We start from the raw sequence: 26,941 nt of genomic DNA, 5'->3' as shown, positions 1-26,941 counted from the left end.
AATAGTCGTTAAGATCGATGATCGTGAAAATATTGTTCACGCGATTGGCCATTTTGCGCAAAGAAACACTAGCAACAAGAAGGGGAGGAAGATCAATCGATTTATGGAAACGGAAATTTTCTCTTCTTAAAGAAACTGACGAAGGAACGTCAATGGATCTAGCAAAGCAGGTAAGTAATTCGCTGCTAATCGGAGATTTGTGAATTCGTTTTTGAAACATCTACGAAATAAATGTGCGCGTGTGTGTGTATTTATTATTAGAAATTATTATTAGAAAAATTAATTTAATTTTTATTATTATCTGATAACATGAACTGTGCAAAGGAATTCGACGAGCAGATTCTTAATATAATACAGAGTTTCTTCTTCTGTACGTTCGCTTACTAATGATTTTCACAGTAGCGCTAAATGTAAAAAAATTAGCAACAATGCTGATAAAAATAATATCTATGTTTATGTTCTAAGAACCGTTAAACTATATTTGTTAATATCACAAAAGTATTGCCATTTCTTGATTACCACACACATTATAGTTAGGTACTTTCCATCGTTATCTAATCTTTAACTAAACGCACCTACAAGGTGCGACATAAAAATTATATACGTATACTTCCAGCCAAAATATCATTCCAGAAAAATAGAGTATCCTACACTTAAACAAGAAACTATTAATTTGTATGCCCCGTATATTGTCCAAGAATTAGTTAAACTATTCTCGTCAGTCTATAATGTCAGATAAGCGTTATCAAATACTAGATATGCATCTTACGTGATCATTTATCTTTGCGTAATATCCCTTGAAAGAAATGATATTTAAGTTCATTATCCTTAACGTTAAATACCTATTATATGATCACAGTAAATGTTATTCGAATTGTTAATTATTAATAATTATCACGAACATATCCAGCAAAGTAAAACAGGCATGCAAATCCTATCGAGAAATATTTTATCCGCATAAATATATACGCTATTCGAATTTAATCCGAATGGTAATCCTCGTATAAACTATTATATAGACTATCAAAAATATGTGGTTATTAATGCTTAACCACTGATAGCTGTGCATATTCAACTCGTTAAATACAGCACACACGATTATCCTGTACTTGTGCACATACGAAAACATCATAAATTACCTATAAAGCTTTGTATAATTTGTAGTTATAAACAACTATCGATTTACTAAGATTAACAATTGGCGCTGGAACAAAATCGTTTATAAAAATATCCATCAAATATTGATGGAAATTATAGAATTATTTAAATATTGTTGTAAATATTTAAACATGATCGGAGAAAAAGCAATGAAGATCCAGTCTTTACTATTGTCTAGGAAATGAAAAAGAAGCTTCCCAATGAAAGAACTCTCATCGTTTTTCCTTTCGACTCTTCGACTGTATATCTCCCAAAAAGTATTCGAGTATTTTTTAAACAGAAGTCACATCCGTAACTTCGATTCGAGATATTGGTTTTGCGGGTTCTACTATTATAAAATCATTCGTACCTTCTGCAGATTCACCAATACGCAGTTCGTGCAAATTTGCCATTATTGAATCAACCTGTATCGGCTGCTCCGGTGAGCTATTGTTTTTTCGAAGCTTATTAAAATGAAGATAGCAGATACCACGATGCCCTAACCATGTGATTTCATTCGGTTTGATACCACGTTCTAGTAAGGCGTTCTTTAAATCGCGTATCCTCGCGCTGGACGAAATATTCGATAATTTTAAGGAAAACTCAACCTGAGATTTTGACCTAGGTCTCAAGTTTTTACGACGTTGTTGTGTGATTTTCTCGTTACTTTCCATTTTCTCCTAAAGTGCAGAATGTAAGATATATAATCAATATATAAATAATATACTGATTTTCAGTATTTCTTACCTCTAATTCATTAGAAAATACATTATTGTCCTCCTCTAATTTACTTTTATTGAATGTACGCCTCTTGGGGAACCGTGTCTTCATTCGTTTTTCTCCTTCTTCGTCATTAATGTTGGAGGCATCTTTTCTTGTCTTAAAACGTTTCTTATTCTTTACATAACTAGGTCGATTTCTATAAGGTTTTTGTGTTTCAGCATCCGAGTCCTCTTCCTTCAAAGTTATTACTTTGCCCTCCCTGATAAAGGTATAATACTTTAATATATATTTATACACGAATGTATAATATAAATTAATATATAATGTTTCAATGCATACTTCTCTTCCATTTCTTTTAACTGGTGCAATACAGGCATTGATTTAATTCTTCTTTCGCTTAACATGTGCCATATAATACCGCCAGGTTTTTTTAACTTTGGATTAACTACTATAGTTTGTGTAGGTGTGACAATTATGTCAACAGGTACATCGTATTCTTTAAATATTTGAGGTGGAAGACAATCAAACACTTGACAGTCGTGTACAGTTGTAACAACTACAGTATCCTGATTGACTGCACCCATTCTCATCATCATTGCAAATTCCAAATCTGCGAATCCTTTACCTTTACCAAGTCTATATCCATCGCGACTGACGCACACAGATCCTAACACCACAAGATCTATCTGAAAGCAACCAAAGATAATATATGAAATAATAAATATAAATCTAAACAATACATTTCTTTTAAAACAACAAATTAACAAAATATATCTGTACTTTTATTTTGGAATCCACCCCAAGCGGTTTACCAACTTCCATCAACCCATAAATTTTTGATAACATTCTCAGATCACTTTTCGAAGCATCAGCAACTGGTGTGACATGAAGAAACAGGCCAGATCTTAGTCTGGGTATTGGAACTAATATTTCCTTATTAGCTTCTAGTGCTAAGAATCTTACAGGTTCTTGCGGCTTGTCTGGATTTATCTTTATAACTCTCGATTGCTTAAACTCTTCTAACTCTATCAAACGCTGCGCTGCCTCTGCAGCACCTTTGAAATTTGGTATGCGATCGTATACAGTAAGAGGAAAGTTAACTAATTCATTCTTCATCAAGTAATCCCATACTTTTTGACGGAAGCTATGCTTAGTTACCTCTTGCGCTGAAAAATGCAACAATATTATTTAACTGCATACATAGTTTGTTACTACCTGTTCTTACACTGACGCTATCGTACATTGAAGTCAGCGAAATATATTAATGTTTATGACTCATCAACGCATTACTCACTACTATTTTTAAAGTCGTTTAATGCTTTTGTAAAACAGATGAAATTGAATATATAAATTACAAAAAGTTTGACACGAATTAAGAACATATACTGAAATCAAACTTTCTGTTACGAATAAATATTTCGTATTGCAAATACGCATGTAAACAAATGCTTATACGTGATACTGCAAAATATTACTCACGCAATTGTTCTTCAGTCATTTTCGTGAAATATATTTAACCTCTTGCAGCGAATTACGTTGATGGTAAATTATAATAAATCAACGAAGTGTCTTATGAAAATTTTATTTTTATAAAAATAGATTATACGATTTGTATATCTCCGCTCCCTTTATCCTTGTTTCTATTTCAACGCAAAATCATGTCGGTAAACTTGTCACAGTGAAAACCACTAGAACGTTTTGTTATATTTACAAAATTTCAATCTCGTTGATAAAATTCACAAATAATGTACGAGCACGGTATAAATTTCGACAAAAAAAGGTCCCTTATATAATTTTATGACAAAATGAAATAGGTTATCTCACTTGACATTTCCGATTGCAGGAGAATCGGACAACTGACGTACGTGCACAGACATGTCGGCCGCGAAACACTAGACGATACGAATTTGGACAAAAAAAGTTTACATTTATCTGTTATTTTATATAATACGTGCAAAAAACTTGGAATATGTGTAAATTCATAAATTCGTCAATTTGATAAAATGATAAAAAGTCAAATAGTAAATGTATTAAATATAAAAAATAATTATATTCGTGCATAGAATGGAAATAAACTAGTGAAATTATTTAAAGTGACTGGTGCAGTATTGTTCTTTCGGTTTTCCAGCAGTTAAACAATATTATATATCGTATATATATATATAATCCACTCGGAAATACCGCGAAATGAAACGATTATGAACAGCAGGACCGTACGTATCTTCCTATTTGGATACCATTTTTCATAAAAATCTGATATTAACATTATTATTGTAAAGTTAAATTAAACAAACTTATATTTATATATTTTCGTAAGTCTAATTAAAAATAATTTATAGTTTCAACAGCACAATTAAATTTGAAACGTCTTCGATTGTTTCCAAAATTTATACATCACTGGTGTACAAATACAAGAGTGAGATAGATACCTTAAGAGTCCATTGTGGAAAATGGCTTTACTCACGAGAAACATCTACAAAGTATTTTCTCAGGTAATGGACATTTAATTGAAGCACGAAATTTTCATAAACGTAGTGCAACTTTTTAAATAACAACTAGATGAAAATATCATCGAATATTGTTCAGTTATTCGATTAATTAACAAAAATTGTCAACGACTGTCGCAAGAACGTTGCATGCGAAGTAACTTCTCCGAAAGATGCGTGAAAACATTTTTATTTGACGGTAAATGTAATTCCAAAAATTAAATCAATACTGTACAAAATATTTAAACATATAAATTTGCGAAATTCAAATAACGAAATGAATTAAATGAACGACATCAATAATCCGGTTATTCAATCATTACAATCACATCTATATTGTCGTTATAAATATAACTCTTCAACGTAATATTTATAACTTAGTTATATACAGAGGTAAACTTTTACTTTTACCAAATGCATTTATCTTTTGCTTTTCATGTATTCATTTAACTTTGTTGATAAGAATTATAATTTAAAGCTTGTATTTTTACTTACAGAGATTATATTTTTATTTACAGACTGCTCAAAAAGGAGCTGTTAGATCTCTATATGTAGGAGCAATACGTCTACAGGAATCGGTATATATTGAGCTGTCCTTTAGATATGACTACTGCCATGTACAAATATGTTTATTTCTTTTAGACCGTAGAACAAGAAGGAAAGGTAAAATGTACTCTGATACCAGGAGATGGTGTAGGACCAGAGTTAGTAGTTTCTGTTCAAAATGTTTTCAAAGCTGCAAATGTACCGGTTGATTTTGAACCTTACTTTCTCTCAGAAGTGAATCCAACTCTAAGCGCACCTCTTGAGCAGGTTTCTAATAGTATTGCAAGGAATCAAGTATGTTTAAAGGTATCGTTCTATTTAGTGTTTATATTCAAACATTAGATAATAATATCAAAAAATGTTAAGATCTGAATATTAATCGTATCTTGTAGGGTATTTTAGCAACTCCAGATCATTCTCACACTGGAGAACTTCAAACATTAAACATGAAATTACGTAAAAGTCTAGACTTATATTCAAATGTTGTTCACGTGAAGTCTTTACCCGGTGTTAAATGCCGTCATAAGAATGTGGATTGTATCATTATCAGAGAACAAACAGAGGGGGAGTATTCTGCATTGGAGCATGAATCTGTGAAGGGTGTAGTTGAATGTTTAAAAATAGTAACTGCAACCAAGAGTCAAAGGATTGCAAAGTTTGCATTTGATTATGCAGTGAAGCATAATCGTAAGAAGGTCACTTGTGTTCACAAAGCCAATATCATGAAACTTGGTGATGGTCTTTTCCTGAAATCATGCCAAGAAATTGCTAAACTATATCCCAAGTAATGAAATATCAATTATTTTACAGATTATTAACATATAATATTAATGCTTCATTTGATTTTTCATATAATTTCAGAATTACATTTGAAACAATGATCGTGGATAATTGCACAATGCAAATGGTATCCAATCCCCACCAGTTTGATGTAATGGTATTACCAAATTTATATGGTAATATTTTAGACAATCTTGCATCTGGTTTGGTTGGTGGTGCTGGTGTGGTTGCAGGTGCTAGTTATAGCCCTGAGTGTGTCGTCTTTGAACCAGTAAGATCAATAAGTATACCGTACAATAATGATATAAATTTCATGTCCATTGATAAAAAATTTTAAAGTTCATTTATCATACAGGGTGCAAGACATACATATTCAGAAGCTGTTGGCAAAAATGTTGCAAATCCTACTGCTATGCTTTTGTGTGCAGTAAAACTTTTGCGTCATGTGAATTTAACACGTTACGCTGAACAGATAAAGGATGCATTAAATCGTGTTTTAAATGATGGAAAAGTATTAACAAAAGATCTAGGTGGACAGAGTTCTACAACAGAATTTACAACTGCTGTAATACACTCTCTCCGTTAATTTTAGATCTCTGTTAACTTTTGAGATTTATGTAACATAGAACCATAGTATACATAGAATCAAAGTACCATGCTCATTTCATACTATCAGGAATATATAATATCACTATGTGTACTAGGCTCCTACATGGCCGGAATTTATCGAACTTACCGTTTTAACCAATCTTAAGTTATATCAGAATTTTATTAAAAATGTATTATAAGTAGAGGTCAGCAATTATATTTATAAACTGAAACTGAGTTCATAATAAGATGATATCAACTGCTCCGACAACACAACTTTGTTACAGTAAGAGTACTATGATGTTACATGCGCCTCGTGACATCACTTCCATAGTCATTTGCATCCGCACTCGTCGGTGGTTGTGATGGCACGTGGTGTAGCACCATAATAACACTCGTCAGATCTCAGCAGATGTTCAACATATTGAGTACTGACATTTTGCTTGTCGTTAACCCCTGGCGCCATCTCTGTGAAAAGTGCTCAAACTGATCGCACATCGTTATCGACAGCGAAGTGAACTACCGACAGTAGTGGCGCCATCTCTGTGGAGATTGCCGAAACTAATTCCCCACTTAGTCCAGCACTTTCCACAGAGATGGCGCCACTACTGTCGGTAGTTCACTTCGCTGTCGATAACGATGTGCGACCAGTTTGAGCACTTTTCACAGAGATGGCGCCAGGAGTTCTAGAATAGAGTCGGTAACATCTGTCTCACTCTTTCTTATAGCATCTTTCTCTCTCTTACCTCTAAAGCGGGAAGTATAAAAGTAATATATAATATGATTATATACAATAGAAATTTAAAAGCTCTTTTCCTATTAAAATTGCACAATATGTAGTATTTATTATTTATATTTACATACGTTACTTTACATTCTCACTTGCAACCAACAATCGCTGTATCGAGCTAGATTATAAAAAATAATGAAAACAAGTATAATGTTATATCTTTGTTTCATGCTAATCTATTTTAGAATCAAAATTAGTAAACCGTTTAGTTTAGTCATTTTTAATATTCGTTTATAATGTGGATGGAAAAATGTCACGCTAGGCCATAGCTGAGAAAATTGATGAACAAACGTCATTGGCAGGCGGTATCGACAGTGAAACAACACACTTACTATATGATTTATAAAACTATACAAAGTCACATTCCATTTTTGCAAGTGTCATAAAGAAACTGTCAAAAACACGTGCCCCGATGGATTCTGGTGACGATGCAATAGAACTTATTCACCAGGATATTGTAAAAAATCATCTGCAAGTTACAGCATTAATACAAGTAAACATTATTTAAAGTAAAAGTTCTTGTACGTGCGTATAATAATATAACCTACATTACAATGTATTATTAAACAGATCAATGTCTTAATATCATGCAGTAGAAGTAAAATATCTTAATAGTGTATTCATATTTGTAGTGATCATAAAGTGACTATAATCAATTTTTTATTGAATTTTTATTACACTAATAACTGCATGTACATACATATTCTTCAGAGGTTAAGTAGAAACAATTCTGTTTTTATTTTCAATGAAATTCACTGAATGACATCAATCTTTCAGGATATTCAACAATGCACTGGACCATTAGAATTGCTCAACGAACTAAATGCAGAAGGAAGAGCAAAGATAGCAACTTTAAAATCATCTATTGATAAATTAACATCAATAGCAGAGAGAGAACCATCAGAAAAAAAGAAAGCAGAATTATTGGCAGAGATAGATACTTATAAGCAGCAATTGAATACTTCCTTTGCCGCTTTTCGAAAAGCGAATGTCATTAGTGTATGTGTAATAGATAAACTTGCTAAAGAGGAGCTACTTTCTGTCTCTGAAGAGCAACAAGCTGCTATTCGAAGAAGACGTGATAAACAAAGTCTGGCAAATACATCAAGTGAACTTTCTGATAAACTTTTAAGTATATCTAGACATTTAGCAGAAACAACTCAAAGAAGTGCAGATACATTAGATACATTAGGTATCTAATTTAATTTCTATAATGTATATTAAATACATAGTAAAACATAATTTTTAATTCATTACTTCAAACTTTTTTTTTTTAGTAACATCATCAGATAAAGTTACCAGTACTAAAGATGAATTGGAACACCAACAACAAGTCATAGTACAGTCTGGTAAGCTTTTAGGCAAATATGGTAGAAGAGAAGTTACCGATAAAGCTTTGGTAGCATTGGCATTTGCATTTTTCCTTGCCTGTGTTTTTTACATTTTACAAAAAAGACTGTTTTAAAACTACAAATTGTTATACATAAAAATGTGAAGACTATATTTTTAATGGCAGAGCAAATAATTTCCGAATAGATGACTTGTTAATAATTTAATTTATAATGTTATTTGTTATTTAATCTGAAAAAGAACTGTTTTGTAACTATATTATTTTATCATAGAGATAAGTACATTTATGAAATAAAAAATTTTCAAACTGTATCTCATCTTAAGAATAATGTAACTTAAAACTTATAATATATTTATATTTTATCACCAAAATTGATTGAATATTGCCAATTGTTGTTGAATCACGCTATCCTGTAATAGAAACCGTAAAAGTAATTGATATCATATTATATTACATTTCACGAGTTCAACTAATGAACGTTATATATAATTTACTGTACATTTCTACAACTATTCATAAACTCTTGCTGTGATATAACTCCATCTTTATCAATATCCATCTTCTCGAAAATCTTATCCACATGTCTGTGAATCATTCGCTGAATAGTCTGCCCGTTATGTAGCATCTCATAAATTGCCGACACTATTACCAGCATTTCTTTTCTCGTGATGTAACCATCTCCGTTCAAATCATAAAATCTGGTCAGAGGCAAAAGTAGAAAGTAACATTGAACATTTTATGTGTCAGCTTACGTTGTGATTTAACTAAACGATCACCTGAAAATCCAAGAGAGCTTTTGGTCGACATCACCATTAGTGATTAAATCGATTTCATTAAGAAGGTCTCCGAAACTGACAATGCCATCCTTATCCCTGTCGAATGCGTTGAAAACGATTTGCATATATTTTGTCGGGTCTCCTAATGGAAATAATTTCGCGTAAGCCGGTTTTAGGTCGTTCGTGGTTACTGCTCCTCTCGGACAATGCTGCTTGAAAGTACGATACAGCTTTCGTATCTCGTCCTTCGAAAATCCAGTTCGGCACGTTAAGGAAGAAAGCCGTTCCGGAAACACATAGGGCGGTTGTTTCTCGTCGTCTTGCATGTTCTCTACGAAAACGGAGTGAGGTTGAACACTCGTCGAAGTTTCTAAAATTATTGAAAACAGTCTTGTACGATAATTTTTCTGTTTCGTCTAAAATGATTGATGACATTTTCGTGTCGGGGCAGTGGTACCGCAGTGTAGTCAGTTAAAGCGTTTCACAATTTTAATTTCACGACGAAAAGGAAACTGTAATTTGGTATCACAATTTTTTTCTTTCAGGTTCTCTGAATCTATCTGAATGTTCTTTTTGACATACCAGTTATCTTTTGGATGCTCCTCTTCACTTTCTTAAAGCTTCGTTGCATTTTTAGCGAGAGGCATACACGATTTCTGATCTTCTGGATATTGTTATCATCGACATTGAAATTATTGGACATTATCGTAGGAAAAGTTCGGGTCGTTAAAAACTTCTAGGTATGGAAAAATGATTTGCAATGAGGGCAAGAACGTTTGTCTATTTGAAAACGAATAAAGGTGGTATTATATTATATTACTTGAGCGCTGCCATTCTTGACCACTTCGGTATCAACAAAACAGCTAATGTAAGGGAAGTAATAGTCGTCCTATTACTTTAAATTTTCCGGAAAGTCGGAATGTAGAAGCTTTCTCAATCAGAAGTAAAACAGTACTGACGCACGTACTGCAGCTGACTTCGAGAAGTAGCTTCTCAAGGAAACTGCTATTCAAAATATTTAGACGATTTACCATGTCAGTAAGAGTAAACGTGATGGACGAATTCTTTGAATATCCAATTCGCGTCTCGAATATGAATAAAAAAACAAGTGATTTGTATGCGTTTACAGTAATATTTCTTTTTTCTTGTGGTAATATAATTAATTGCAAATTCCTTTATTGCTATTTTCGATGCAATAAGCACTTTTATACATGACCTCGAGTCTAGAATTCATAACGATTATATAGAATCTTCCATCCTATATACGCCACAAAGAATTGTTTATTTACTAAGAACGAATGTGTATAAAATATAATCTGACGCATTCTATTCTTCTACCGTACGTCTTATTATAGAAACTATTTCTTATTCATGTTTCTACATGCCTCTTCTACGAAGAATACTAATGATCAAGCGTATGTAAAATACGTATTATTTCGTTCAACTTCCACGTCTGATGATTCATTTTGTCCAATAAAATAGCGTGTTAATGATTGTGGATAAGAAATATGACCCGAAATTCATTATATTTCAATATAATCAACTTAATTGTGTTGTCGAAACGCAATTAAGTTGATTATATTGAGTCTGCCGTGACCCATATTTGCTTATCATTAGGTCTGAGCTCAAAGATCGGTAGCTATCGCAAAAATCGAACAAAATTGTTTAAAGATACGAGAATCATTTTAGGACCGCAAACCTCTTTATACTAGACTGCGTAGCAAACTTTCTCTGCTAAACTCTATTAATAGTTCAACAGTCTGGAAAGCAGCTATTACGGTAATAGGAAGTAGTAACAGCCTAGTCACGGTGAACCCTAATGAGAACGATTACGTAGTCATCTGGGTTTTGTTATTTATGAATGAGCATTGCAAATCTATAATTCTCCTACATGCAACTAAATTGTTGTTCGTTCGCTTGTCGGAAAATTATTATTACACCATCCTTAGCGGTAAATTGAAGTTACCATGAAAATATTTATACGAATTGTTATTGCATGCGTACCAAAAGTGTCAACCTTGACATAAGATCAGCGCAAATGTAGAACAGTTCTTAATGGACGAAATCATAGCGAAGATTGCAATATAATTGTACGTTTTATGAATGAATCGATTCTCTTACAATTGTAATTTAACGTCGAGTCTCGTACGATTACTGAAACGCGACATTCCAGTTAAACAAGTATCTATAATTAAGTAGACATCCCTTATATTACCATACATTTTCTTGTAACAGAATTTGTGCACGTGCAGAATACTAAAAATGAAACGATGTGCCATGAATAAAAAGTTTGTTTCGATTCACGGCGAACAGCAAAGAGATAGGGCCTTCCCCAAGTTCAATGTTACAAAAGGATATGTATGCGAATTTATAAATGATTTTGATTCAGCATTAATGTATATTAATAGATGAACTAGGTTCCTTTCTAAAGGAAGATGAGCGCAGTTGAAATGTTACAACTGAAGAAAGAATAAATCCAAATGCAGTTCTTTATAATATTGTCAATAAGATAGCAAACAACTGGCAATAGGTGTATGCGTACTTACAAGCTTGACCAACACATTTTTTTCCCCAAGCGGTAGGATAGTGTTTGTATATAAAACAGCAGTAAGCATCCAGCATCACTTCATTGCGAGAGCGTGCTTGATACCGCCCGTATAGCTCGATCTCTTTCGTAAGTCTAAAAAAGAAAAATGTAAACGACCGGATATTTGTGTAAAAAACAAAATTCTCGTTGGTTCAATCTATTACGCTCGTATAGTGAAAATAAGTTAAAAGGGGAGAAAGTACCTCTAATCAGTTTGTTCAGAAAGTGTCAAGTTCGAAAATAAATATTCGAAATCGGTCAACTACACGTGATAATCGTTTGTCATCTAGCTTTTTAGCATGAAAGTTTGTATCATTATCTTTTGGCATTCCTTACAACTGTTACTGTCTATTTGTACATTTTCCTACAATTTATATTTCTTTCAGATATATTAAGCTGTTTTTAAATTAATGAAGAATCTCGAAAGAGCTTAGACAGAGCAACATGAAAACTTTCCTCTTGCTACTATCGTTGATCGTCACCGTGTGTGCAGCACCATGGCTTGATATTCTTTTCGGCAAACCAGACTATAATCAGCAAATATTGGATCACAAGAATCAACAGCATAGACGGCGGCAAGGGAAAGGAGGGAATGAAAGATGGAAAGAAATTTGTAGAACGATAAATCCTGATCCTTATGCGTTTCCTGGTCGAGTCCCCTATCCTGCCGGGCCAGTTTGTCCTTGGTGAATAACTTCACTCTGAAGATGCGTTAAAAATATGAATTTATTGTAACAATATCAGGGTATACGAATATATCCACTAGTTATGAGTATTTCAGTCAGTATACAAGTTTTCCTATGGGACTAATGACATAAAAGTATGCAGTCGTATATACCTGCCAGTATAAATCATGTATCAAGGGATACATTTTTTCATGATGCCTTTCTTTCTTTTTGTACGGTATACTGTAATATGTTTTCCTTTGTATTATGTCCGCACGATTTGTCGACGTTATCATGCTACCTAAAGCTTAATGTCGTTAACTTATCGTCTTAATATAATACAGTACAAGCTCTATCTCCTTTTTTCTTCTTTAGTAGAAAAATAAATCATTTATATTACACAAGGGTCGCTGTACTAAAGTAACTTAAGTTTTATGCTCCGTTCAAGAAATGCATTATATATTACTAAGACCATCCGATAGTCTCAAATATGATATCTATGTACACATTACATATTATGTACAAAAAATGAAAATCACAGGATCACTGTAGCACTTGAGTTCGGTCATAAAAAATCTCGATGTTCCGATCAAATTGCTCCCTCCCTCCCTCTCCTTGGAATAAATCTGTGACGCAGTAGAAAAATTTGTACACCGTATGCAGTTCCGATACCTGACACGACAGAAAAGAAAACAATCATTTCCAAACTTGTATCAATCCATCTGTGCTACCAGTAAGAATGCACGTGTTGGACATAGCCACGGCAGAAATCGTATCATGGTGCCCGGATGGCGGAGTTTCAGGACCCTGACCGCCTTCTTCAGAATTTCTCGTTCTGACACTGTTACCTCCACCGGATGACGGCGTGGGACCACCTCCACCTAAGACTTCTTGAACCACATTAGTCCCGTCTATTAAGCGTTGTCTATACAAATATTAAGAAATATACTCGTACATTATGTGCGTAAGATACTACTTCAAATGAAAATATTGTACTAAATATATAATGTAGAAATATAAATACTAACTCGTATGCCAAAGAATTTGGAGAAGTTACATCGTTAGCGGCAGGTAGTGCAACATACGATTCATTAGGTGTACACAAATCCCAAAAACGCAATCTCATATCAGTACCACCAGCTAATAAAAAACCTGAACGATCAATACATCCAGAATACATTGCGCACACACTATGTCCACCTTGCGAGTGACTAAGCGGAGGTGCACTAGATGCCCATAGGACCATTTGCCGAAAGTCAGTTTCTAGGTTCCACATTGAAATTTCGTTGTTTCCTTGCACAGCCGAAATGATCCACGAATGTTCTGTAGGATGAGTGATTACCTTTCTCACTCTTGCACCTGAGACCAACAAAATTTTATAAAGCTCGAAAATAATTTAGAGCACTCTACTTTATGTATATTTAAAAAACGCTTGTGAATTTACTTGTAGGATGTTTAATACTGGTAATTGGTAATTGAAACCGCAAGTCCCAGCATGTGTGAACACCGGAACTTGTGCCAAGAGTCAACCATTGTTGATAATTGTTTACGCAAAATGAAGTGATTACTCCGTGTTTAAGATCATTCTCTAAACGCCACGTTGTACCAGGACACCTTAAATCCCATCCCACTAATGAACCGTACAACGATGCATATACAAGAACTGATTGTGAACCAGAATCTAAATACTGTAGATCAACGGCGCATCCTTCTTCCTAAACAGAATAATACGGATTTACAACATTAATTCAATGAATAATATGAATACAACTCAGATACCTGAAGATCTAGTTGTCTGGTGCCAACAACGCTCATTTTACTAGAGTTTGACTCAATACGTAAGACAAATACTGTGCCCGATTGACTAGCAGAGCTTGCTAATGATTGTCCCTGATCGCATACGGCTAAACCAACCAAAGGGCCACCTCTGTGCATATAAGTTTGCCTATGGAATTAAGAAGCTAAATGTATTGTACCATGAATAGAATAATGTATTGTGCGAAATACCTACCTAGAACGATTTGCAATATTTCGACCTTCCATTTTGCTTGCATCCCATATTTTGATGCATCCGTCTGCAGAGCTACTAGCAAATAAACTAGTGTCTGGTATGGCAACTAGCCTATTTACTGCAGCTCTATGTTCATGAAGATGTGCAACTGGTACACCTCTAGGCCTCCAACCGCTTGGCAATAATCTTGAACCTTTTAATAAAAGAATAACAGTACCGACACGATATACGTAATAAGTATACGATATTTTTATAACTATTAATCACCCACCAGCTTGCCACGCAATATTATCGGCCCAATGCTGTGCTCTTAGTGCTGCAGCATGCTGTTCTTGTTTTCTGTATGTCAACTGTCTCACTTCTAATCTGCAAGGTGCACACCTGTCTATAAAATTACATTGAGTTCTATCATTTGTAATAAAAAAAAAGAGCTTGATATTAAATTTAAAAATCACATACATTGAATATATGAACGTTCATGAAGCGAATGATCATTTATACTGTTCATGTCAGACAAACTGTGTTGCGGTGATAAGTGAATATCTCCTCCATGTAAACTTTGACTGGGACTACCACTGCTTCCTGTCATATCTGACATTTTAACGCTATGCTATATCACAGAAGAAAATTAGTTACTATTCTATAAAACTCAAATAGTGAACACGTACAGCTTATATATTTTTAATTACTTGAGCACTATCTTGAGCTGCAAACATTGTACGCCATTCTTGATTCATCGTTGCATATGTACCAACGCTATCTGATGTTCTGCGATCTAATCGTTTAAACGGCGGAAGACCTAGATCAGCTTTTGTATCCGGATACAATATAACAATATGATGTCGTATTCTATCTTTTATACTAGACAATTCTAATTTCCCATCCATCGATTTAGTTGTGCTTTGCTTTGCGTCCACGGAATTTCGATATTTATTAATTTTCATTAAATGTGGTTTCATTATCAACAATTGATCTTCAACAATTTCGGTCATTGATTCTGAACTTAATCGCCTGAAAAGCTGAAAACATCTTTGCTTATATCTGTAAAAAATTGTAAGATGTGTATAACAGTAATTAAACTTATAACTTACATTTCGTAATGAAGTACTCATTTCGCTATATTGCGGCACTATTCCTGTAACTGCCTTAGCTCGGGCTGCTTGTCTTTGCTCAAGAACTTGAAACAACTCTTCTATATCGTTATATTTTACAACAGAATCGTAAACGATTCTTGGTATGGGAGATACCAAAGCTTCTAACAATAGAATCTCTTTCTCTATCTGAATTAGTGGATGCTTCAAATACGGTTGTATCATTGATTGAACTTTACATTGAACATCTACTAAGTTAAGTGTTCTTGCCGCCGCAGATATAAAACCAACGGTCGCGTGTCTTATCCATAAATTTGGATGTACCTGCAACACATTTATTATTTGAAGTGTATAATGATACGTAATTATAATACAAAGTAATATTATTATGATGTATCTTACCAAAAAGACCATAGTTTCATACAAAAGTTGATAAAGAGCCGATTTATGTAAGAGACCTAATTCTGTAAGGGTTGCCATTGCATTAATAGCCTTTGTTGTTACAAATTCCTCAGGATCTGCAAGTCCTTGCTGAAGAAGCGGCATAAGAATAGGACTACTATGCCAACCAACATAAGCAGCTACACCAACGATACATTCAAAAAAGGAACCTCTTAATTCTCTATCTTCTTTATCATTTAAAAAAGTAATAACGTGACTAAGTAGAATATCGTTAGCTTTCTGTTTTCCGAAAAATACACAGAGCTTATTTATTCCGCTTTCCATTAACGTTTGCTTGACCAAATTCTGAGGATCTGTTAATAACATGGACACAGATTGTTGCACCTAAAAATATGACACTTCTTTTTAGTATCTCGCACATAACACTGCTGCAAATAATTTTGAACAATTACCATTTCATGTAATGTTTGAAGTTCACTGTCGTAGCTTGGTTTGGGACCTTCTTTGTTGCCCAAGTTAGACAAATGAGCATTCTCTAAGTAACGCAATGCAATGTGTGCCAAATGCGCGATATTTTCCGCATACGCAGCTCTTACGATTACCGCTTCATCTTGTGTGATGTGTGCTAAGCCAGGTAGAATATATTCTGGAAAGATGTTCACATCTGATGGTGGTATTGACTTTACAAGATGTAAACATTTTGTCAAAGTGTGTATGGCTGATACGCGTACTCGTGGGGCAGGATCATGAACTAAATGAAACTATATAATGTATTAGACAAATTTCGATTAATAGTTATTAGAATTATATACGCCATCTATTGAAATACTTACAATATAAGGCAATATCCGATCCAATATTGTTTCATCTGATGTATTCTCAGCGAGTTCCAGTAATATTTCTAAACTTTGCAATTTTGATTGCGAATGATGTAAACCTCGAATACACGAGGTAACAAGCTGAGTAATAATAACCAAACCCTCAACAGGTTCTGGATATAAAATCTTTTTTTCAATTTCTAAATCTACTTGTTTTAACTTGTGTGTCTGACTTTCAATCAATTTAGTCTCTGGTTGTTGAGCTATTTGACTATCATATTTAGTATCTTGAATTGAAACAGTTTTTGAATCAATTTGATTTAAGTCACTTTTATCAAAACTTTGATCACTGTCAACTTCTACAATGGTGTTCTCTTCACTGTGACCAGAATCATCCTTAGTCAATTCTACGTTATTCTCAAATTGACCATTTTTTGTTACATTTGTATTTTTTATATTACTTTTCATTTTCTCAGTTTCTTCTGCTTTCAAGATATTAATAATATTACCAATGTCTTTTTTTAATCGATTTATTTTTTCATCAGGTGACCAAATTGGTGCGGCAGAAAAAATAAGCATATATGGCTGCAGAAATAAATAGAAATATTCTGGAAATACTGTTCCACGAGCTTGAGCTAAATAAATTTCAGCACTTTTTCTGTTTGCCGGATTTCTGTCTAACATAGATGCAAGTAATTCACGTATTCCTGGATCTTCTATCGTATCCAAATGCTTGCTCACTGAATATTCATTGTTTCTATATGCTTAATACATCATAATAATACAATTTTTAAACGTTTGTTTTGGATATTATCAGATATACAACTTATACTTAGAATCTTTATCAATATTACACGCACCTAATAGTTGAGAAAAGTCAAATGGTGGATGTCCCTCATTGTATAATTCTGTTAATGCACAGCCTGCAGAAAAGATATCCATCATTGGATGTAGGTCACCTGTTTTTAGCTCTTGTTCCGATAATAACAGTGTGTTGCTTAATTCTGAAGATAATGTTTTCACAAACCGTTCTGGAGCTATATAACATGTTCTAAAACATAATATATTTTATGAAATAACAAAAACAAGGTCATCGCAGAGTACATTACTTGCTCGTGTACCTTCTCCTAGATGTGTCAAAAAAGTATGAAAAATCAGCAGGATTATCTTCAGGTAGATAAGTTGGCTTAAAACTTGCAAAGTCTGTGAGTAAAATCCAGTTCCAGCTGGTTATCATAATATTCTCTAATTTTATATCACCATGGCAAACTCCAAACTATAGTTAAAAGAGAAGTGATATGTTAATTCATTTTCTTTTGTGCAGAAAATTCTGTGATCTGGTTACGTGATGTTATAGTCTCAATAATTTCAATAGTTTACAATGTATAATATCTTACCTTATGAGCTTGATGTAAGGCATATAAGACTTGAAAAGTAATCCATTTTTTTTCAATACTTGTTAAAAATGGCCTGGTACTAATTCTATCATAAAGGGAATATTTTACGTATTCCCTCATTATTGATCCTGATTTTTCTGTGAGCTTGTATAAATGTACACTTACTTATAATTACACATTGTGATCTATAATACACACATACAACATGTAATATTAAATAAAAAATACTCACAATCATTCTTTGAAAAGGTAGGCAATTTACAGCAGATGCTAATTTAGACCTAATTTCTTCTAGTTTTTCTTTATAAGCAGAGAGTGGAAGTGTTGGATCATGAATAGCAAAAACTTTTACTACTATAAGACCCTCTTGGCTTCTGGCTCGAGCCACTTTAAAAAATCTAGTACTTCCTAAGCTGTAGAATAATTGTTAAGATCATAAGTGCACAAAATTGAACAATTCTAAGTTACATAAAGCTCATTTATGGTATAATTATTAATCCATTTCTACGGAAGGAGGTGATAAATTAATTTAATTTTCCTTAAATATGTTGTGCAAAATTTTGACAGAACATAAGTTGATAAAAAGTCAACGATGCGTTCGCAATTATGGGTCAAGATACTCACTTTACATCGAATAATAAGTCACTATGATCCGTTAAATAATGTTCTACTGGAAATATTTGACTAGGCGCAATACCGACTAACTGATTTCCCATTTTGTAAATCGATATTTAGTTGAAATTGATGTATTTGCAAGCAGCATCCATTTTGTGCTAACTTCAAGTACCATATTGCACTGTGGGCATACATGTATCATATTGCAAAAATTTCCTAGATAGAAAGCTTCAATTATCCCTAACTATATAACTAATTTAAATTTAAAAGTAATCAGAAATCTAATACATCATCTTTATATTAAATGTTACTTAAATAAAAAATAGAAAATATATGTAAGTGACTTCTCACACGGTATTAAAATAAGTAGAATGAAATTCAACTTGCCACGTATACAATAATGAATCTATCGTTATCGATTAACTTCATTAAATTAAATATAAATAAAGCTATGAAATAAATGTAACGTTTAATAAATTTTTATGTGGTATGGCTTGAAAATTTGGCACTCTTCTTACCATATTACTGTCCCTTCTAATTGCATCGAGTCAATGCAATATGTATAACCGAGAATTAGCTCAGAAGAATAGGGAAAAAACGGAACAATAACCAAAAGAATCAATTATTCTATTAAATAAGAAACTCGTTAATCTGTAATGGCGATGGTACATGTATACAACATAATTCTTCATTATTGAATAATTTATTCCGCATACGTGTTTTATTGTTGATTCCAATCACCTACCACTAGCCTTATAAATGCAACAAGATGTTTTGTTCTCTACTATGTAGACCACGTATGTAAACATATATACTTATCTGAGCATATACTTATCGTGATCCTCAAACGAAGTTATTTATGGTATCGCAATCTTTGAAGCGCGAAATGGTTCTTTGCATTATATTAGCTTATGCGCTATCGCAAAGTTAATATATCACAGATTTAACATTTTCTGTTTGCCGTCTGGTGCCTGTTGAATGCTTTATAGATAAAATGAAGCCATTTTCCAATTACACATTATTTCGTAACTGTATATCATTGCATACTAAAAAGGACAATTGTATGCTACGGCAGGCGATAAAAAGTATATTATCGACAAGAACTACCGACAATTATTCGTTTTTGATGGTTTTTTATTAAAAACGCGCGCCACGCAATGTTTTGCTCGACTGCGCATGTTTCTCGCAATGTGAAATGGGTAAAATACTGGTAACGCTTTAACTTACAAGGAAGAGAAGATACAAATACGAATGATTGAAGGGTAATTAATAACTTTATCTTATATGATATACACGGTTTTTGATGATAAAAACATTAAATTGTACTTTTCGTATAGAACAATCGGGAAAGGGATTTCGCGGAGTATCAAAAGGAGTAAGTTACATCCATTTGAATTTCACATACTGAAAGAACAAATTTGCACAGGTAAGTAACTACCCACAGTCAGAAATTTGTTGTACTTTCATCGTTGATAATTGTCGAAAATAACGGCGTCCACAAAGAGAGCAACTCCATGACAGTGTCAACTATCACCATACTGTCGATGGATAGCTCTCTTTATAGCGCGCGCCTTTTGCCATTACTCTTCATTTGAATCACATCGTTGTTGCATGGAATACCCTAAAAGTATTACATTTTATAGGGAAAAACAATCACTGTAAGTATATATTTAGGTTTTAATTTTCATAAAACAATTCTACCACCGCACAATGATACTAAACAATAAGTATTCTATTAAAAACTGAACACATTTCATTTGTTTTCACACTGTACCACTTGGAAATGAAAAAAAAAAGAAAAGCAAGAATTAAATTAAACAAAGCCTACATATTTTGCAGATTGTTAATTGAGAAGATCTAAATATTCAAAGGAGAACGCTGAAAGACAGAAATTGTCGCCGTGGCGAACCGTAGCGTGAATTCAGCAGCTTTGCTCGTTATCAGGAAGGTGTGAGCAACTTCTTCCTCTTTAGCGCTGCTACTTGATTGCGCGGTAAACATAACCTCCGCGCATTAGCTCGTGCCACGAGTCGTTAACACTTCCTTTTCATCTTTTGTCCCGATGCGCTCATATGAATGCTTAAACCTGAAAATATAATAAACTGCAAAAAAAAAACATTTAATCAAGCAAACGGTTCAAAGGCAGAGTGTTCAAAGATTATAATATAATATCAAAATTGCTGGTACAAAAGGTCGAGCTCTGAATTGATCGTTGATTCTATCAATCATAGATAAGTTTAAATACATTGCTCCGATAGTTGTTATCTGATATTATTTGTCAATTGAAGAACTGGTTATGTCTGTTTTAAAAATTTTCATTATTTCAGAATATTTTAAAAGAGCCGATAAATATTCAAAGATGGAAATAAAAACTGGAAATCTACGAGGAACGTTTGCGGTATGACTAATCGGATCGTAAATTATCGATACGTATGGAACTGCGTCTGTAACTGTACGTTGGCTATAATTAACGGATAATAACTAATTTCCAAACAAACTGAAACAAATCAACTTTAAAACTTTCCCAATGATAGTATCATAAACTCGAGAGTCCTGTTTGTTCAGTTGACATTTTTACTAGTTACGAGCAACTGCTTAAATAGGCAAACATTTGGTACTGGAACAGTTTAATTCTATTTGTATGAATCTTTCTTATATCGATATATATTTCACAGTCGAAATTTAAATTGTTAAAACTTTTATGATACGTTACCATCGTAGCGTGAACTTGACGGTACATTTATTACAAAATTGCAGTCAGTAATTAAGAAATTGGAAACACAGAAATGTTGTGTATTGAAAAGTTTGCATGCAACCTTCAGTCGGGTACACAAAATACTTGCAAATCGCGTAATCGTGCCATAAATCACGTTTGCGTAACTTCGTAACGCAATTGAAATTTACACTTTTCTTTCGTTATTTTGTTGCATAAATAAAATTAGACAAAGTTGCATATTGTGATGTTTAGCGTCTCCAACAATTATCACGTCGCATATTTTCTTTTCCTCAATATTCCTCTATCGTATACCAGAACAATCAATAAAAATACACGTTTGTTAAACCTGAGGACAAATATCGAATATCATCTTTGAGAGAAGAGAACGATTACATGTTATCAGTAGACGATGCGATAAAAGCGATAACGAGTTGACTCGTACAGGTATTACCGAAAATCCTTCGGTAACAAGATTTCTCTTCTTAGTTTCCAAGCAAAAATTTTATGTTTCGTTTGAGATAATAATTAACTAAACTGATGAACAACTTTCTACGGACATCTTAACGGAAATTGTAAAACCGTTCTCAATAAGGTGAAAGAAAACTAAATAAAAAAAGGCGCTGATCCTTTTCGTTTCATCGTATCCTATTTACCGACTTTAATGAATTTCACGTTATCTTCTTAATTGAAAGGCCATTCCCCGAAAAGGCGAACTTTTTTATATGCCAGCATGTAAAATTTTGATGTGCTTCGCTGAAAGAAATAGAATATTTAAGAAACACGTGGTGGTTATATCATTCTGAGATTTCACGACCTCGATGCTATTTGCAACTATCTAAATAAATACAGAACACGTTTGACTTCGTTATCGCTGGTAATCGTAACAATTTCATTATCAACGCCAACGTGTCTCTGAACACGCTCGACAATTCAAATCAATAGAATGAAATGGACAAATATTCGTCAAAATCCTTCGATCCAACGATAAAAATGTGAAATCTATACAAAATAAACAAGTTTCTGTTTATTAAAAAGTATTTATTTTTAGGGTATTGTCGTCAGAACGTATATCATGGATACCTGAAAAATTCAAGAGCATTATCGCCACAATTGTAAAAAATATCATTACCCGCACGTTACATAATCATCATTTCGAGCGCGAAACCGACTGTTGTGTGTTCTCTAGTAGCAATTATATCCCTCGAATTTACACATGAAAAGACCACAGCACGAAGAATTCCAGCTGTGAGTACACGAGGTCGCAGGAACTTCAGCTACAATTGACGTGCGCGCTTTCGGCGAAATGAAACATTCCGCTTTTCTTCGAAATTTTCTATACAAAGAATCCCCGAGTATACTGATCAATATATCTATTTATATATCTATTTCTTTTTTTTCAGTTTCTATTGGAACGACAGAAAATGAAATATTAAAATGATTGATATCGAAGCAAGATCTGTGTAACCTCGACGACTTACCTGATCGGTACCCCTGGTCCCAGAACCACGACTGGTCACGCGAGACTTCCGGATGAACGTGCATTCTGCTTAAGGACTCTTCTTATTGCATGGCCGTACGGGACAAATGAACGAGAATAGTGAAAATACGAAAAAGGGCGTGCAATGAACCAATGGGAGAAAGATAATAACTGACGAACAACTAACTCTTTGCAGAACAAACGAACGAAGAGGTTCAAGAACGAGTGACGTGAATGCCTCTCTGGTTCGACTCATATACTCTACCTGTGCTGATCTGACGTCACGGGTATGCTTCTTATCAGGTTGAAGCACCAACACCTGTAAGCTCGCACCTGTGTGCTCGAGCTTACCGCCGATGGGAACGCCCTGAGCTGAATTTTCCTACAAAACAAAGTTTTTGCGCCAGGGACGCTACAACTGTTATATTCGCTTGTCATAATTTCTAATGCTAATCTTCATAGGTGCATATATCTGTTAGAAAATTAAACCCATCTCCGATCTACCTTTTTTTTCAACAAGATTGTATATTTCACTTCAAAAAGACGAAAGGAAAAGGTGAAAAAGTCAAGGTTAAAGAATTTTAATTGGATGAAGTTCAAAATTTTCTGTAATGAAACACGCATACACGCACAAGATGTGAGTATTATTGGATTTTGAAACGAACGTCGATTATTTAAAATTACTATGTTTAGTTTATGTTATATCGTTCAAAAAGAAAAGCACACTACAGTTTAGAAATGTATTGCATTATATTGACTTTTTAGTCATTTTTCTCGATAAAAAATATTCTCTATCAAATTACCTTCCAGAATCTTGGAAAAACGGAACGAATCCACAGGTATAAAACTGACGTGTGATATCAATAACAAGTGTAAATGCGACAGTTCAAAACAAACACGAGTACCGTGACAGGGAAAAGGAGAAAGAATAACGAGATAGAAACGGAACCGTTTCTCCGACGATGTCACGCGCGTTTGCGTGGAGCGTTGCACCTTATCTCGTGTCCCAGTTACATCATCGCACACGGTTTTGTAGTTCTTACACAATTCCAATCGGAAGGAACTAACAATAAACGCGAATGGTCAACTTTATGATTCATTGATAAAATCGTGATATTTTATTTGTGTGTGGTATAATCATGGTAAATTTTCTCACTGTTAATTTCATTCCATTAGGTAATAATCGAACATATATTCTTGAAGTAATGTAGCTTCCAGAGTTTTAGTTTATAATTAAATCGTGATAGTGGATCGACTACCAATGGTAGTTAATGGTTTATTCCTGAAAGAGAAAAATCTTCTTTAATATATATACATATACTTTTGTACTCTCTGTTTAATCACTCTGAACTACCTATAGGCTTCTTGAAAAATTTTTCTAACTTGATCCAGCATTTGCTTATAGATCATAAGATCAGCCGCTTTGTCCTGTTGCACAGTATCTAGTCTAGCTTTCAATGCAAGACATTCTTCTTGCAATAATTCCATTCTATATATCGTTTATTGGGAATAATTGAAAGTAACTTATTATTTTAGATAGACATTGCATCTCTGTTGAAACTTACTTAAGCCGCATTTGTTCCGTATCCGCGTGTTCATCATTGCGCTTCAATAATTTTGGTAGTTTTGTTCTGTAGCCAGTATCGATTTTGGCAATCCCTATTCTTTCCGTTTCTAATTTCCGTATCTTTAACTGTAATTTCGCTGATTTATTTTTTTCGTTACGTAAAGCTTCCTGCATAGCAATTTACCTCATTAATAACTCAGATAATGTAAAAAAAAAGTAACAATATCGCAAAGCAAACTCACAGAAAGGATGTCAAAATCGTTTTTCTCTTTATCCAGTCGTCTGTTGAGCACTGTTATTAATTCCAACAATCTCCCCCTTTCAGCTTCAGCGGCAAGAGCCAGAGTCACATATTCGTTAGGTTCGCACGTGCTTCGAACACTATGCGGAGGACTATTGTGGTTGAAATTATTTAGGAACATTTCTGGTTGCGCAATCTTTTGAAACTTAAACTCTCCTGAATCCGGAAACGGTCCGCTTCTAAATTTAAGGTTTGTATAAAAATCTAATTATTTCAGTTTCCCTTAAACATAAAATACCTTAATTTTTCTATCTCAATTTCCCGTTCTTCTAATTTTCTACATAATCGGTCAATCTGAAGTTGCGCTGACTGTAAATCGTTTTTTAGGTTTATGCATTCGCGCTCCATCTTTTCCTCCCTGTTTCTCATTTCCATTTCGCGTTCTTGGTGTTTCATTTCGACGGTTTTAAGCCGATTCTACAAATTTCAAGCGCGTTGAGCTTAAAAAATAAAAAAATTTTAATATTGTTGAATACTTACATTAAATGTTTCAATTAAATGATCATCGTGGGACCTTTTCTCATTTAGTATTGCAATATTTCCTTTCGAGATGTTAAGTTCATGCTCCAATACTTTTATTCTCGCCTTCGAAGCCTCTAGCTTCCTCTTGTATCCTTCGAGAGCAACTTCCGTTTGGCGAAGTTGCTTCACGGAAGCTTCGACCTGTCGTCGTCTTTCCTTTTCAATGTTTCGAAAATTTTCAAGATTCTTTCGTTCTATGGATGCTAATAAGATATACATAATATTGTACTGAAGGAAGTCTAAATTTGGGCAATTTCAGATCAGTACCAATGGACTGAGACTTTTGCGTTCCTTCATATTCCGACAATCTCGACTGCAATTCCATTACTTTTTGTTGCAACAAACGAATCTGCTCAGCCCTTCCTCGCCATCCACCAGGTTGATTTGATAAATTATTCAAATTCACGATTTCACCCACTTCGCTGCATAGTAACTATACGTTTGCAGTTTTATATAAAATCTCCTTCTTTATATGAAAACACTACCTTGTACAGTTTATTAATTTCTTGCTTAAGACTGGCACAAGTATTTTTAGATTCGTATAACTTCGTTTGAGATTGCTGTAACTTCTCAAGTAACGGTTTCATTCGATCTTCACTCTCCTTTGGCTGATTATTCCCGGTACCTTTGTCAAGGATTCCATTCCTGTATCTCGATCATAATATGATGGAATGGCGTGGAATGAAGTAATTATATAAAAATGTTAGGTACAATTAAAGAATTGTTAATATAACTCACTCTCTTGAGATGAATCATTGATTTTTGTATATTTTCCGTATCTCTCATTCTCTAACTCTATCTCTTTGTTAGTTAAGTTAATTTCAAGGTTTTTATATTTAGATTTAAGAACTTCGATCTCGGCAGTCTGTTCTCTACATCTTTTGCTAAGCTCAATTATCTTCGCGGTTGCTAATTCATTAGGTTTCCCTAAAACTGTTGATTGCGCCATTCCCGCGATCTCTTGTTTCTTCTGGATCTTCCCTTCCGTTTCTTCAAGTGCCCGACGCAAACAACCATTCTCAGCAACTAAATCCTATTTATTCATATTGCTTATTTTTTATTTCATGAGGAAAATTAAAAATTATACGAATTACGTTCATCTTGGTTACCTGAATTCGACTACGTAAAAATAAATTTAATTCCCTTGGAAAGACAATTTGTTCAGGTATATTCTCCTTAGATGAATAAAAAAGAATTTGTTTTATGAACACTTATTTTACGAATATTATTATTGTAATTGTCTGGTAATACCTCCGTTAATTCTTTTGTCCATGAAGTTATCGCATCAAAATCTAAAGAATTAACTATTTTATCTTGAGCTGTTTCGTTTACCGTTCTTGATTTGGACATTTTTTTAAATTAGTTATGTATATATACATATATATATATATATATAACCAATTCTTTTATTTAACCTTCTACTCTAAATTAAAATTAAGTAGTTCCTTTTGCTTATAACATGCTGCAAGTGTTATTTGTTACAAATGTATAAGACATTAAGATCATCATAAAAACTACCATATTTTTCTTATTTATCTATCTATGGTTATAATCACGTATTATAACACAAACAGCTGAAGTTAAACTTTTGTTCT

At 33.6% G+C, this 26,941-nt stretch overlaps 7 protein-coding genes and 1 long non-coding RNA gene across 13 annotated transcripts; 3 read left to right on the top strand and 5 right to left on the bottom strand.

Moving 5' to 3' along the window:
• Nucleotides 1–330: 330 nt before the first annotated feature.
• Lost (methenyltetrahydrofolate synthase domain-containing protein lost) lies at nt 331–3,666 on the bottom strand. Its single transcript, XM_076895037.1, has 5 exons — nt 3,340–3,666; nt 2,641–3,026; nt 2,200–2,546; nt 1,885–2,119; nt 331–1,817 (listed from the first exon to the last, which is right to left on the bottom strand). Exons 1-5 carry the CDS (start codon nt 3,356–3,358, stop codon nt 1,431–1,433), a joined length of 1,374 nt encoding a protein of 457 aa, XP_076751152.1. The 5' UTR covers nt 3,359–3,666; the 3' UTR covers nt 331–1,430.
• A 541-nt stretch (nt 3,667–4,207) lies between these two features.
• Idh3b (isocitrate dehydrogenase [NAD] subunit beta, mitochondrial) lies at nt 4,208–6,522 on the top strand. The gene is made up of 6 exons (XM_076895194.1): nt 4,208–4,352; nt 4,865–4,924; nt 4,989–5,198; nt 5,285–5,676; nt 5,754–5,943; nt 6,028–6,522. Exons 1-6 carry the CDS (start codon nt 4,311–4,313, stop codon nt 6,256–6,258), a joined length of 1,125 nt encoding a protein of 374 aa, XP_076751309.1. The 5' UTR covers nt 4,208–4,310; the 3' UTR covers nt 6,259–6,522.
• A 794-nt stretch (nt 6,523–7,316) lies between these two features.
• On the top strand, nt 7,317–8,637 carry Sec20 (vesicle transport protein Sec20). The gene is made up of 3 exons (XM_076895750.1): nt 7,317–7,543; nt 7,828–8,242; nt 8,328–8,637. Exons 1-3 carry the CDS (start codon nt 7,463–7,465, stop codon nt 8,513–8,515), a joined length of 684 nt encoding a protein of 227 aa, XP_076751865.1. The 5' UTR covers nt 7,317–7,462; the 3' UTR covers nt 8,516–8,637.
• A 6-nt stretch (nt 8,638–8,643) lies between these two features.
• LOC143423990 (neuronal calcium sensor 1-like) lies at nt 8,644–10,141 on the bottom strand. 2 transcript variants are annotated; one of them, XM_076895748.1, is made up of 5 exons: nt 9,998–10,141; nt 9,760–9,913; nt 9,178–9,547; nt 8,901–9,099; nt 8,644–8,811 (listed from the first exon to the last, which is right to left on the bottom strand). In XM_076895748.1, the coding sequence occupies exons 2-5, from the start codon at nt 9,878–9,880 to the stop codon at nt 8,764–8,766; spliced, it is 738 nt and encodes a 245-aa protein (XP_076751863.1). In that variant the 5' UTR covers nt 9,881–9,913; nt 9,998–10,141; the 3' UTR covers nt 8,644–8,763. The 2 variants fall into 2 exon arrangements, with proteins under 2 accessions (XP_076751863.1, XP_076751864.1); XM_076895749.1 differs by having other exon boundaries at nt 9,178–9,508; nt 9,998–10,138.
• Nucleotides 10,142–12,472: 2,331 nt separating this feature from the next.
• On the bottom strand, nt 12,473–18,945 carry Vps15 (vacuolar protein sorting 15). 3 transcript variants are annotated; one of them, XM_076895744.1, is made up of 17 exons: nt 18,773–18,945; nt 18,381–18,561; nt 18,149–18,292; nt 17,873–18,027; nt 17,612–17,802; nt 16,767–17,515; nt 16,386–16,694; nt 15,934–16,317; nt 15,532–15,855; nt 15,130–15,459; nt 14,900–15,050; nt 14,712–14,825; nt 14,441–14,633; nt 14,209–14,374; nt 13,874–14,144; nt 13,458–13,788; nt 12,473–13,354 (listed from the first exon to the last, which is right to left on the bottom strand). In XM_076895744.1, the coding sequence occupies exons 1-17, from the start codon at nt 18,862–18,864 to the stop codon at nt 13,126–13,128; spliced, it is 4,314 nt and encodes a 1,437-aa protein (XP_076751859.1). In that variant the 5' UTR covers nt 18,865–18,945; the 3' UTR covers nt 12,473–13,125. The 3 variants fall into 3 exon arrangements, with proteins under 3 accessions (XP_076751859.1, XP_076751861.1, XP_076751862.1); XM_076895746.1 differs by lacking the exon at nt 18,381–18,561 and having other exon boundaries at nt 18,149–18,333; nt 18,773–18,907; XM_076895747.1 differs by lacking the exon at nt 18,773–18,945 and having other exon boundaries at nt 18,149–18,308; nt 18,381–18,483.
• A 1,073-nt stretch (nt 18,946–20,018) lies between these two features.
• LOC143424058 (uncharacterized) lies at nt 20,019–23,394 on the bottom strand. Its single transcript, XM_076895866.1, has 3 exons — nt 23,373–23,394; nt 22,958–23,328; nt 20,019–20,849 (listed from the first exon to the last, which is right to left on the bottom strand). Exons 1-2 carry the CDS (start codon nt 23,392–23,394, stop codon nt 23,027–23,029), a joined length of 324 nt encoding a protein of 107 aa, XP_076751981.1. The 3' UTR covers nt 20,019–20,849; nt 22,958–23,026.
• Nucleotides 23,395–23,832: 438 nt separating this feature from the next.
• On the top strand, nt 23,833–25,698 carry LOC143423544 (uncharacterized). 3 transcript variants are annotated; one of them, XR_013101836.1, is made up of 3 exons: nt 23,833–24,098; nt 24,849–25,014; nt 25,606–25,698. It is a non-coding gene; the product is annotated as an uncharacterized LOC143423544 (long non-coding RNA). The 3 variants fall into 3 exon arrangements; XR_013101834.1 differs by lacking the exon at nt 25,606–25,698 and having other exon boundaries at nt 24,849–25,062; XR_013101835.1 differs by lacking the exons at nt 24,849–25,014; nt 25,606–25,698 and adding an exon at nt 24,183–24,268 and having other exon boundaries at nt 23,833–24,132.
• LOC143424057 (coiled-coil domain-containing protein 13) lies at nt 24,006–26,867 on the bottom strand. Its single transcript, XM_076895865.1, has 13 exons — nt 26,829–26,867; nt 26,762–26,769; nt 26,598–26,682; nt 26,441–26,521; nt 26,085–26,379; nt 25,832–25,971; nt 25,614–25,779; nt 25,305–25,549; nt 25,054–25,241; nt 24,766–25,003; nt 24,522–24,691; nt 24,311–24,445; nt 24,006–24,238 (listed from the first exon to the last, which is right to left on the bottom strand). The coding sequence occupies exons 1-13, from the start codon at nt 26,865–26,867 to the stop codon at nt 24,190–24,192; spliced, it is 1,839 nt and encodes a 612-aa protein (XP_076751980.1). The 3' UTR covers nt 24,006–24,189.
• Nucleotides 26,868–26,941: the final 74 nt, after the last annotated feature.

The sequence above is a fragment of the Xylocopa sonorina genome, chromosome 5 (assembly GCF_050948175.1).
Source record: "Xylocopa sonorina isolate GNS202 chromosome 5, iyXylSono1_principal, whole genome shotgun sequence".
Taxonomy (NCBI): Eukaryota; Metazoa; Arthropoda; class Insecta; order Hymenoptera; family Apidae; genus Xylocopa; species Xylocopa sonorina.
This window is presented reverse-complemented; position numbering and strand designations above follow the sequence as displayed.

Coding starts and splice junctions, on each gene's coding strand:
- Idh3b (XM_076895194.1), top strand. CDS start 4,311: ATGGCTTTACTCACGAGAAACATCTACAAAGTATTTTCTCAG. Junction 4,353..4,864: donor TCTACAAAGTATTTTCTCAG/GTAATGGACATT, acceptor TTTTATTTACAG/ACTGCTCAAAAAGGAGCTGT. Junction 5,199..5,284: donor GGAATCAAGTATGTTTAAAG/GTATCGTTCTAT, acceptor CGTATCTTGTAG/GGTATTTTAGCAACTCCAGA.
- LOC143423990 (XM_076895748.1), bottom strand. CDS start 9,880: ATGTCCAATAATTTCAATGTCGATGATAACAATATCCAGAAGATCAGA. Junction 9,548..9,759: donor GAGCATCCAAAAGATAACTG/GTATGTCAAAAA, acceptor CAATAATTTTAG/AAACTTCGACGAGTGTTCAA. Junction 9,100..9,177: donor AAGCTCTCTTGGATTTTCAG/GTGATCGTTTAG, acceptor GCCTCTGACCAG/ATTTTATGATTTGAACGGAG.
- Lost (XM_076895037.1), bottom strand. Junction 2,547..2,640: donor GGGTGGATTCCAAAATAAAA/GTACAGATATAT, acceptor GGTTGCTTTCAG/ATAGATCTTGTGGTGTTAGG. Junction 1,818..1,884: donor TATTTTCTAATGAATTAGAG/GTAAGAAATACT, acceptor TCTGCACTTTAG/GAGAAAATGGAAAGTAACGA.
- LOC143424058 (XM_076895866.1), bottom strand. CDS start 23,394: ATGACAAGCGAATATAACAGTT. Junction 23,329..23,372: donor GACAAGCGAATATAACAGTT/GTAGCGTCCCTG, acceptor AGGAAAATTCAG/CTCAGGGCGTTCCCATCGGC.
- LOC143424057 (XM_076895865.1), bottom strand. CDS start 26,867: ATGGTAGTTTTTATGATGATCTTAATGTCTTATACATTT. Junction 26,522..26,597: donor GGACAAAAGAATTAACGGAG/GTATTACCAGAC, acceptor TATTCATCTAAG/GAGAATATACCTGAACAAAT. Junction 26,380..26,440: donor TTCAGGTAACCAAGATGAAC/GTAATTCGTATA, acceptor ATGAATAAATAG/GATTTAGTTGCTGAGAATGG.
- Sec20 (XM_076895750.1), top strand. CDS start 7,463: ATGGATTCTGGTGACGATGCAATAGAACTTATTCACCAGGATATTGTA. Junction 7,544..7,827: donor AAGTTACAGCATTAATACAA/GTAAACATTATT, acceptor TCAATCTTTCAG/GATATTCAACAATGCACTGG. Junction 8,243..8,327: donor AGATACATTAGATACATTAG/GTATCTAATTTA, acceptor TTTTTTTTTTAG/TAACATCATCAGATAAAGTT.
- Vps15 (XM_076895744.1), bottom strand. CDS start 18,864: ATGGGAAATCAGTTAGTCGGTATTGCGCCTAGTCAAATATTTCCAGTA. Junction 14,826..14,899: donor TGAACGTTCATATATTCAAT/GTATGTGATTTT, acceptor GTAATTTTATAG/ACAGGTGTGCACCTTGCAGA. Junction 14,145..14,208: donor CCAGACAACTAGATCTTCAG/GTATCTGAGTTG, acceptor TATTCTGTTTAG/GAAGAAGGATGCGCCGTTGA.